Source organism: Vicugna pacos, chromosome 21 (genome assembly GCF_048564905.1).
Source record: "Vicugna pacos chromosome 21, VicPac4, whole genome shotgun sequence".
In the NCBI taxonomy this organism is placed as follows: domain Eukaryota; kingdom Metazoa; phylum Chordata; class Mammalia; order Artiodactyla; family Camelidae; genus Vicugna; species Vicugna pacos.
The window spans coordinates 28,663,585-28,675,035 of record NC_133007.1 but is presented as its reverse complement, the minus strand read 5'-3'; the positions used below and the strand labels follow the sequence as shown (position 1 = coordinate 28,675,035).

The following is an 11,451-nucleotide window of genomic DNA, read 5'->3' as shown; positions in this document are numbered from 1 at the left end:
ACCCGGGTAGTGAGTTCCAGATGCCCGTTCTGGGTAACGCGCCCTCCCAGCTCGCGTTCTTGTTTTTGTTTTGGGTTTGGGAGGGAGATGATCACGATCTAGGTTATCTCCGGTCTTCCTAAACCTCCCTGCCTCTCCATCACCAGCTCCATCCGCCCCCGCGGTCTCGCTCTGCAGGTCCGCCCGGGCCGTCTTTTCTGGCTCCACCTCTCGCTCCGGCTGTCGGTGCGAGTCTGGGTCTCTCTGCCCCTCCAGACGCCGTTCTCCGGCGGGGTTTAGGTCTGTCTTCTTCACCCTCAGTGAGTCAGAAACAAAGGAGGGGGGTGGGGGGAGCGCACTCTCTCCGGCTCCGCGATTCGCCCTTTATTCTGAACTCGCAACGTCAGCGAGCGGGTGGATGGAGCTGCGGGGCGCGGGCTGGGCCGCCCACAGCGCGCCGGGCCGGGGGAGCGGCCGGGCCGGGCCGGGAGGGCGGGTGGCGGGGGCGCGCTCGGGGGCCCGGGCCGCGTGGGCGCGGGGATGGAGGGCGCCGAGGGGCGGGGAGCGGGCGTGCGTGTGTGTGCGAGCGCGAGGGAGGCCGGCCTTTAGTGTAACCGGAGCTACAAAGAAGGGGAGAGTCCGGGAGAGGGAGGGAGGAGCGGCGGCGGCGGCGCCGGGGGCCTCTCCGCACCCTCCCCCCCGGACAGGAGCCCCCTCGAAGCGGCCTCGGCCCCTGACGCGGGGCCGCCCCTCGGCCCCGGCGCCCGCACGCCGGGAATGATGAAGAAGAACAATTCCACCAAGAGGGTGAGTGCGCCCGCCCGCCCGGCTCCCGCCGCTGACTTTGTGCCCCGAGGACCCCGGCCCGTCGGGGCCGCGGGCGGCCGGGTTGGGGACCAGGGGCCCCCGGCGCCAGCCCCCTGCCCGAGGCGGCCCAGCCGCCGGTCCCCTCGGCCTCGGCCTCGGCGCGCCGGGCCCCACGACGAGACGCTGGCGGGGGCTTTTGTTTGTTTACTTGGTCGGGGGGTTAACTTGGCTGAGTTTCTGTCCGACCCCCGGCCTCCCTCTCCCTGAGCGGCCGACGGCCGCTGGCATCGCGCTCTGCAGTGGCGAGAAGACAATGAGAAATAAAATAAAATGCTGTTAATCCCGGCGCGGTGAAGAAGGAGGCTGGGGGAGGGGGCTGGGGGCCCGGAGGAGACCTGAAGGCCACCCCTTGGCTCCAGCCGGGCCCTCACCCCTTCCCCTGGCAGTTCCAGTTGTTTATTTGGGAGAAAGGGGAGGGGAGCGATGGGGGAGAGAGTTCCTCGGAGTGAAAGGCTTTGAAGAAGTGGGGAGCGAGCGCGGGGCTCCCTGACTCGCGCTGCGGCGGGGCGGCCACGGGAAGGAGGGGACAGGGGGACGGAACGAGAGGAGGAAAAAGCTGTAATCACCTAATCGCGCGGTTCTCATCTGGCCCCGGGGGCAGGGGCCTCAGGATGGAAATCATCAGTCTGCACCGCCTGAGAAGGTCGGCTGGGTCCGGAAATTCTGCGGGAAAGGGATTTTCAGGGAGATTTGGAAAAACCGCTACGTGGTGCTAAAAGGTGACCAGCTCTACATCTCCGAAAAGGAGGTAGGTGGCCTTTGCCGCTAACTATCCCTGTTTTCTCATAGTCCCCACTTTGTCTCTCTGCAGGGGTCTTATCTGCCTCTGGTCTCCCCTTACCTAATCCCTCATTTTGTTCCAAAAGCGAGTTCATTGGTCTGGTTGGTCTCTACCCCATCTTACCTGCAGAGAAAGGTCACCCTTTAGTGAAAAGATCTGAGTTAGAATTAGAAGTTGAGTTTGCATTTTAGTTAAAGATTTTTCTTTGGAGAAACCTTTCTGACAACCACGACAACTCCTTCCCAAGATGTCCTAAAAGTTCTGAGTGTCCCCTGCTGCCCCCTACCCTATCCTGGCCTCTAGCTGAATGTGGGATTCGTTTTTCTTTGCTGTTGCTGCTGAAACACTCTGTTCAGCTTATTCTCCACTCCTTCCTGTCCCCCCCACCCCAACCCAGCTAGCCTCCCCTTTCCTGTCTTTAGTGGGGACATATGCAAGTCATATCAGCAGTATGGCTGCCCTGAATCACAGAAAACAGACACAAAACCCAGGGTCAGCCTCCTATGACCTGGGGTAGAGTATTGGTGAGTGGCAGACAGTTAATTTCTTTTGAAGCCAATGTCCCTAACCAGCATGTGTTCTCTGTTCCCCACCCCAACTCAAAAAAAAAAAAAAAAGGCAAGGCTCTCATCCTCCACTTCCTCCTGCCCAGCACCCCCATTTTTATCAGAAGGAAGAATGGAGTTGTGAACCCCTGCATGTCTCTGTGTCTTTGGCTCTATAGTTAAAATGAAAAAGACAGACCACGTTGGGTCAGAACCTGAGCCCACATATTGAATCCAGACTCTTCTCCCTTTCATCTAATTCTTGGGATCAGTAACACGTAGCAATATTGAGAAACTGAAACTGCCCATGCCTGGGTTAGAAGTCATTCCAGTCCCTACCTCTGCAACTGTTGTCAGCATAGCCTAGGAGACTGTTCTGAGTTCCCCTGATAGGATGGCCCTTCCCCACCCCATCCTGTGTTCCCTCACCCAGGGCTAACTAGGAAGTCCTCCCTGAGTTCTAACCTCTTCTGCTTTCTGCATAGACTATATTTAGGTAAATAAATCCTTTTATGGTGTTGAAACAGACACACACTCAGTCCTAGAGAAAGTATTCATCTGAACAGAACACTGAGGCAGCTCAGGAAGAACTAAGCTGTGCTGGGGCCAAAGAGATCCCTCTTAAGGGTGTTTAAACCTTACTGTTTACACTAAGCTAGGAACTTGGTGATGGAGGGAGGTGAGAGAACACTTTGACATGAGGATTTATTTTTAAGGGTCACCTCTACCCAACCAAATCCTACAGAAGGACAGAAGGTTTTTCCACAATTTGCTGGCTTCCCAGTTAAAAAAAAGGAAAAAAAGCAAGTGTCAAAGTGTACCTCCTGGCTTCCCCGAACTTCATAATGGCAGGAAACTAGTGAGCAATCAGGGAGAACTTCCCACACGTCAATGGGGAAACATGAGAACAGGGAAAGGGTAGAAGGAAGAAGACCTTTTTTTGTTTGTTTGTTTGTATTGTCCAAAGGACAGTCTGGGGGCGAAAGAGTGTGGTTGATCCATGTTTGTGATGGAAGGGGTACTGAGACAGGGGCAAGGATGGAATGACCTCAGCCTAGGCTGTCTGGTGTCCTGTGAGTCAGGAGCATCTGACTGGTCATGGGGCCATCTGCCCGCTGCTAGTCTGCCCCCTGCTGAGAAGGGCAGAGAAAAAGAGGGAACAAGCCTATTGATAGTACTCTTCCTTGGAGCCAGTTTCCATGCTACAGTGGCCTGAGTTAAAGGTGAAACTGACCGAGGATGGTGGGCTTTATTCTGTCACTCTCCAGAAGTCCCAGAGCCAATAGATGCAAGATTTTTTTAATGTGTAATATGATTATAATTTACGTGTTAATGCAAGAAAATTCCTAACCCTCTCCCCTAGAATTTGCTCTAGTCTTTTTTATTTCCTCTCATAAAGGCAAGGTCTCCCACAACTGCCTCCACCAAAGAAATCCTTCTGTTTTTGTTGTTAGTAATCATTTTCCTCATTCTCAGTCAAAGGGCTCCTTATGATCGTGGGGCTGATGTATAAGAACAGAAACTAGACCTTAGGGGGACCTCATGGTAGAGGAAATTGGGTTCAGGGCATCTTTTTTGGCAAGCATGGGAAAAATTCCTTTCTGTGGGCCAAGGACAAACAACCAGAGGAAAGGAAGGGTTGACTTTGGAGGGTGGTAATTATAAATGAGACTGTGGGAATTAGATGGGCAAAAACAATACAGTGGAGAACTAAGGTCCTGGAGTTGTCCATCTTCCCTGAACATTGGAATATGCTTGTCCTACTGCATGCCTCACCCCATCTCCTGCCCCTGCTCTATCAAGGGCTACCCTCTGTCAATGTCTCCTGCTCCCCAGAGCTCCTTATCAGTCATGTCCAAGTCAGAATACCTCCCTCCCCTTCCCTTCCCTCCCTTTCCTTTCCTTTCCCTTCTCTTCCCTTAAGGAAAACAGAACAAGTAACTCTCTTCCCCTGGCTACATACACACACCCAGCACCTTCCTCTCCAAGATTTCTGGCCTCTGCTGATAGTCTCAACTCTGAGGAAGGAGGGGGAGAGGAGTGATGCCTCACCCTGCATCCCTGCTGCATGTTTCTGGGAATTGTTCTGGGACACCCCTTGCCAGCATCTTGTCCACTTCCACCCACAATCCTTCAAGGCCTCTCGTCGAGAGCTCAGGATAGGGGAGAGCCCTAGAGGAAACAAACAGAGGTGGTTTATGAGCAGCCATTCACTTGAATGGGTCTGTGTCAGTCCCCTGGGTCCAACAGCAAGTCAGATGGGCAGATACAAGAGCAGAGATGGGCTGGGGAATGGAAGAGAGAACTACTTCCCAACTGCAAGGTTGACGAGAACCAGGGGGATAGATGAAGTCAACTCCACACACACAACTCCTATTTCAGAGCTTGGGAATTGGGGTCTCTTTTGTGAAATAATTCCAGTCAGGAAGGGTGGATGTCTTCCAAGGAAGATAGGAGGCTACTTTTGTCTGTTTGTTTAGTTTTAACAAGTCAAGTGCTGGTGGTTTTTCTCTCATCCTAGGAAACCACGAACAAGCTCACTCCTCAGAGTCTTCCAATCCCAGGCTCAAGTAGCAGAGGGTGAAAGGATTTTCTAATCACAAGCTGCTCTGTCTGTGCTAGTGACAAAGTCTCCTCCCCTCTTGCAAGCCAGCTCACAGATTTAGAGGACGAGCATTATGGGATCACCTTAGGGAAAAGGAGAAAAAACTCAAGAGAGGTCGAAAACGGACCTTGGCAGAGATGTTAATGGAATTTGTGGAGCTCAGAAAAGGCTGGCTGGGGTTGGAGGATGTAGACAGAATGCTGGTCTCTGATTAGACATTCAGCTAGAGAGTTAACAGCCAAATGCTGGATACAGCTGCTAAGGGTAGAACTGGGTGCAAGATAGATTCTACAAACAGCAAGGGCTCAGTTTAGACACAAGGAGGAACTTCCTGGCAGTAAGGGGATTTAGGCAGTCAAACTGGAATCATGGAAAGAGGCAGCAGAACGCTTTTTTCCAAGTCTGAAATTTAGTCCTCTAGGAAGAGTGTAAGTGCATCTTCGCCTAGAGAGAGGGTTGTGATTTAAATGGCTTCTCAAGCCCTTGGGAGCTACGTTGGGTTATCATGGTACCTTGGAGGGAGGAAGGAGAGGTAGAAAGTACAGGTGTATTTTTCAGCCTGTCTGAACAGACTCAACAAACTGAACACAGGGGCTGTTGTTCCTGTGATGCTAAAGCTCCTGAAATAGGTAACTCTCTTCATAATAGTATATATTTGAGGAAGCAGCAGGGAGGGGAGGGGGATGGTAAGAAAGAACAATATAAACATAAGACGGGAGAGGCCAGAGGGAGCCCTTCATTCCCCTCAGACATCCCCTTTACCTCCTCCCTCTGGACAATCAAGGACCATCTGGGTTTTGCTTACTTCAGGATGATAGGATTAACCTGTTAGCCCTGTAAGTGTCCTTTGAAGGAGTCATGGTGAAGGCAGACCTGCTGGGGCTCTGGAAATGGTAGCTTGGCTGAAGAGAGTGTGGACAAGGGGTTTAAGTGGAAACCCACTAGAGGAGTCAGGGCTTGGGGGCTGCCCCTCTCTTTCAGGCCTCTGTGGGCCTTGGGTAGGACAGCCTTTTTCTATCCTGCCATTCCACCACCCCCCTCCCCCCGCCGTCAGGCTTCTGGTTCCCAAGACTGATTTAAACTTAAAATCTGGGGACAAGGACTAAGTAATTTTATCCTTATCACCTCGCTTCCAACCATCCCCTAGGTAAAAGATGAGAAAAATATTCAAGAGGTGTTTGACCTGAGTGACTATGAGAAGTGTGAAGAGCTCCGGAAATCCAAGAGCAGGAGCAAGAAGAATCATAGCAAGTTCACTCTTGCCCACTCCAGACAGCCTGGGAACACGGTATGCTTCTCCTGCCACCTTGGCCACTGGAACATTGACCAGGTCAGGGAAGGGGGGATGCAGGGGAGAGCACCTTCCCCCTTCAGGAGCTCTCTCTCAGCTCAGAGGCCCTGAATTATTGCTCTCTTGCTGACTTTTATTATTTAACGTGAGAATATTGTGACCATTTCCTTCCCTCTGGGCAAGCCAGCCCTTAAACTGTCTAGCCACAAAGGTCATCTCTCTCTCTCTACCTCCCCCACCTCACACACACACACACACACACACACCCACCCACCCCCTCTCTTGGGAGACAGTCACTTTTACCTGTGAAGCCATTCCTGTCACATTCTATTTTTTCAAACATTTAAAGGTCTTTGTTTTAGTACGCATCCTTTACCAAACCTCTTCTAATTACCTCGAGTGCTGTATTAATGTCTAGTACCCTTTTGAGTTCCTCCTTGCTCTTTTCTAAAACAGCCTCCAAGCTGTGGCATTTTTCAGGAAGAGAGGCTGGTTTCCTTAAGTCACAGATGACTCCAGAAGTAGACTCTCTCCTTCCAGGAGCTGGGTCTAAGAGAATGAGATTATAATTTCTTATTTCTTCACTGTCAAGGTGAGGCCAATTCTAAAATCCTGGCTGAAACAGGAATCTTCCCCTCACAGGCACCCAACCTGGTCTTCCTGGCAGTGAGTCCAGAAGAGAAGGAATCATGGATCAGTGCCCTCAACTCCGCTATCACTCGAGCCAAGAACCGCATCTTGGATGAGGTCAGGGGACTTACCGTGGGGAGAGGGACGCTGAGGCAGAGGGAAGTGCTATGACTCACTAACGAGGGAAATAATGATGCAGGCCTTGTTTACCAGCTCTACTTCTTTGTCTCCCTTTTGAAAACCTGTTCTCCTATCTTCTCTCCAAGTCTTTTCTGCCAACTCCTCTTTCTCTGCTTTCTGATGCACGGGCCAGCCCCGAGCCAGCTTAAGAAGCCCCTTCATGTCCCTTGCCTTTGGATTTGCTCAGAAGCAGTTCATGGTGGGGGGGGGGAATTTTTCCCCGTCCAGGCATGTTCAGGCATCAGGGGAAGCTGGGTTGGGACAGAGAGTCTCTAAAGAGCATCCATGGCTCACAGTGCGTCTCTTCAGGTCACCGTTGAGGAAGACAGCTATCTCGCCCACCCGACTCGAGACAGGGCAAAAATCCAACACTCCCGCCGCCCCCCAACTCGGGGACATCTAATGGCCGTGGTATGTAAGACTGTAAGAAAGTAAAAACTGCTGAAGGGCCAACTCCATGTCCATTCATCTCAGACAGGACTGTATCTCAGATAGTACACCAGAGGCATTTGTGATACCAGAGGCTAGGGAAGTCCCTCCACCCCATTCCCCTGCCTCATTCTTCTAAAGCAAAAATATTTATTCAGCACCTACTGTGAATTCAAAAGTCTTGCCCTCAATAACTTTTATCATCCTTTGGGGAAAATGAGACATACCCACAGGAAAGTGAAAAATGGAAGAACTGAATACAGTACAAGGCAACAGAAGCTACTGTCATGTGGCTAGCTATCCTGATGGGTAACAACATTACATACTGCAGGCATTTAGAAGAACAATGGGATTTTCTTTCATTTGTCCAAGCTCTAAGTGTCTAGGAAAAGAGGCAGTCAGTACAGTAGAAGAAACATGGGCTTTGGAATCAGACAGAACTGGGTTGGAACCTGTACTCTCTCTGTGATTCCCTGAAACTGCTTGTCTCCAACTGTTAAGTGAGGCAGTAGTCATGCCACTTGAAGGGTTGCCATGAGGAATGATTGAAACAACATATGTATCAATACATATGAGGTACTGAAAACCCTTATCACTTTTTTTAAATTATAGTATTCTGAAAACAGAACAAGTTTTATTTTAAGGCAAGGGGTTCTGGGTTCCAAATAGCAGAGGGGGTTGAGGTGTGTGGCTCAGAGGATACAGATGGAAAAGGACAGTTACCCTTTCGTGCCAGGTATCCTGCGTGTGTCAAACCCAGTTTGATCCTTAGAGTCCACAATACAGAGGAAAAAGAAGCTCTTCAGGAAGTTCATAATAAGGTGAAAAATATGGGAAACAAGCAGAAGAAATTACTTTAAATCACAGAAAAATAAAAGAAAGAAATAAGTTCAAATCACTATCAAAGGAATAAGAAATAGCAAACAAAGCCACAGGGCTGTCGGGAATGAAGGGCTTCAGGGATAGCACGTCGAAGAGGAAAATGGCCACAGCTTGCATCTTTCAGGCAGTCAGTCCTAAAATGCCCACTGATGACCATCTGCCCCCTTCAATCCACCTTCTCCCCCTGCAGGCTTCGACCTCTACCTCCGATGGGATGCTGACCTTGGACCTGATCCAGGAGGAAGACCCTTCCCCTGAGGAACCAACCTCTTGTGCTGAGAGCTTTCGGGTCGACCTGGACAAGTCTGTGGCCCAGCTGGCGGGCAGCCGGCGGAGAGCAGACTCAGACCGCATCCAGCCCTCCTCAGACCGGGCAAGCGGCCTTCCTCGACTTTGGGAAAAGCCAGATAAAGGGGCCACCTACACCCCCCAGGCACCCAAGAAGTTGGCCCCCACAGAAAAAGGCCGCTGTGCCTCCCTAGAGGAGATTTTGTCTCAGCGGGACACTGCACCAGCCCGCACCCTCCAACTCCAGGGTGAGGACCCCTCGGCGCCCATCCCACCCCACCCGGGGCAGCTGTCCCGGATCCAGGACCTGGTAGCAAAGAAACTGGAGAAGACTCAGGAGCTGCTGGCAGAAGTTCAGGGACTGGGAGATGGGAAGCGAAAGGCCAAGGACCCCCCTCGTTCTCCTCCTGATTCTGAGTCAGAGCAGCTGCTGCTGGAGACAGAGCGGCTGCTGGGAGAAGCATCATCAAATTGGAGCCAGGCAAAGAGGGTGCTGCAGGAAGTCCGGGAGCTGAGGGACCTGTACAGACAGATGGACCTGCAGACCCCCGACTCCCCCCTCCGACAGACCATGCAGCACAGTCAGTACCGGAAGAGCCTGATGTGAAGGACGGCAACAGAGTCTGGAACTTCTCGGGGGTTGGGGGCAGATTCTTATCTCCAAGTGTTGCAGGATAAAGCTTTTTTATTTACCTCAGTCAAAAAAGAAAACAAAAACACAATCGAACTCGTTGCTCTTGCTGGTGCCCAGCCCTCCTGCAGCCCTTCTTTCCCAGCTTCCCTTCCTTCCTTCCCTCCTCTCTCTCTGAGACAGACCTAAATTGCCTCAGATTTGGAGAAGTGGTGACCCCACCTGGATGAAGAGAGAAAGAGGGTAACAAAGGCATAGTCTGACCATTTTACACACACCACCCCTCTGCGGCAGGACGAGGAATATACTGCTGCTCCCAAGGGTGTGTATGGGCTTCTAAGTTTAGAGGTGGGGGGGCTTCTCTTATGTCCCATTCCAACTTTTCAATTTGAGGGTGAAATTTCAGCCGCTCAGCTCTAGCTCTGTGGATGTGGGAGCCGGTGCCACCTGTCCATGCACACAGAAGTGAAATTTATCCCAGCCCTGAGGAGGATTTTTGCAATTAAAATCTTCTCCGCCAGACACTGGCTTCTCAGGCTTAGTAGCCTCTGGTCGAGATTGTGCTGCCTGGCTTTCTTATTTGAGGGTTTTCTTCCCTTCATCTCTCACACCCTCCCCAACACTGACTCAAAGATACAACCCTGGATGGATGGGATTGATTTGGTCATTTGGCTAGAGGGACCTAGCACAGGGGAACACAGCTGACCCCACAGAAGAACCAAACTCAGAAGGAAACTGATTTGTAATGCAAGCTGGGTAGGATGAAGGGGAAAACCAATATGTGCCCAGGTTCCTCTTTCGGCCAAGCTAGGGTTTCCTGTAGCCTCCCCCTCTCCTTTAAACCTCTCTTGCAATGTTAATCAAGCCCTAGAGAAACATCTTTCTACTCATGCCACCGTGCTCCTGAGCAACGTTTGGAGCTTCCAGGCTCCCCTGCATTTTTGTCTGTAGTAGATATTACACAACTCTGTTTGCTTCTAGCCTCTAAAGTTTCTAAGATCAAGCTGAATAACACTGAAGATGTCCAGAGAAGAGTTGTGCAGGCAAGATAACGAATTTTGAAAAGAAGGGGACAGAGAGCCTCAATGAATCAAATAAATGAAGGGTTTAAAAAAAAAAACACTTTGAAGAACAGTTGCCCCTTGAACAACATGGGGGTTAATCTGCTTGTAACTTACAGTCACCCTCCTTATCTGCAGTTCCTCTGCATCTGAGGATTCAACTAACCACAGACTGCAGTACTGCAGTATGTTTTTTATTGAAAAATACCAAAATGTAATGCAATTCAAACCTCTGTGTTCAAGGGTCAGCTGGAGACCTGTCGCTAGCTTCTTGATCCTCTTCCCTAGATCTCCTCTCACCTAGAGCCAAAGCCTAGAGCTTCCCTGAGGGTAAGCAGGGAAAAGAGGAGGAAACAGACGAGTTGTGTGTAGATCTCAGCTGCGAGCCTGCCCTCACGTGACATTCAAGAAGATGGGGTAGGAGAGAGACAAGGAAAATCCTTTGGGCAAAACATACTCTCAATTGCCATTCTGCTCTGATGTTACTCCACAACTCATCTAACAAGATGGGGGACTCTCTCCAAGCTGAATGTCTATAGGGAAGAGAGATTCTCGTGCTCTCTTGGTCCCCCACCACTCACAGTCATGAAGATCTTCCCTAGATAGGACCTGGAGTAAACAAAATTACATGTATCCTTGAGTGAGGAGAGTGCACCGGAGTAACAAGTACACATCATTCCCATAGTCCCCTGGGGTAGGAGGGGAGGGAGCTTGGGTCTCCAGACTTCTGATCCTCCAAACAGGTTTCATTCACCTAAACTCTAAGCATGGTCAGCAGAGTCATCCATTGTCACAAATATTGAGAGTCTAGTTTAAAATGGTATTTACTGTATAAGTCTCCATCTTTGTATTAATTTTATCAGCATTTTCCCTTTTCTCTCTTGTCGCTACCCCAGAGCTAAGAAAAAGAAAGAAGCAAGAATGACATGTATGTCCCAACATACCAATTATCTGAGGCTCCCAGGGGAGCTAGAGGATGGCGGGAGACACTGGAGAGGAGAGAGAGAGGTGAGAGGAAGGAGAAAAGAAAGATTGGGGAACCTGGGAGACTAAAAGTTGGATGTTGGGCTCCTGGGGTCTTCAGGCACCAGAGCCAGGCCACAAGGTGGTAAAATGAAACCAGCTTTGTAACCAGACAGATCTGAGTTCAAATTCTGTCTTTTTAGTTATGAGGCCCCGGGCAAGGCACAAGCTTTACAAGTGTCCGTTTTCCCATCTGAAAAATGGAAGTGTAAAGACAATGAATGGAAGTGTAAAGACAATGTATGGAAAATGCCTTCCT

At 50.6% G+C, this 11,451-nt stretch overlaps 1 protein-coding gene across 1 annotated transcript; it reads left to right on the top strand.

The window, feature by feature from the left end:
• Positions 1-339: 339 nt before the first annotated feature.
• Positions 340-9,199, top strand: PLEKHO1 (pleckstrin homology domain containing O1). Its single transcript, XM_031688917.2, has 6 exons — positions 340-786; positions 1,448-1,594; positions 5,925-6,065; positions 6,711-6,815; positions 7,188-7,289; positions 8,380-9,199. Exons 1-6 carry the CDS (start codon positions 757-759, stop codon positions 9,082-9,084), a joined length of 1,230 nt encoding a protein of 409 aa, XP_031544777.1. The 5' UTR covers positions 340-756; the 3' UTR covers positions 9,085-9,199.
• Positions 9,200-11,451: the final 2,252 nt, after the last annotated feature.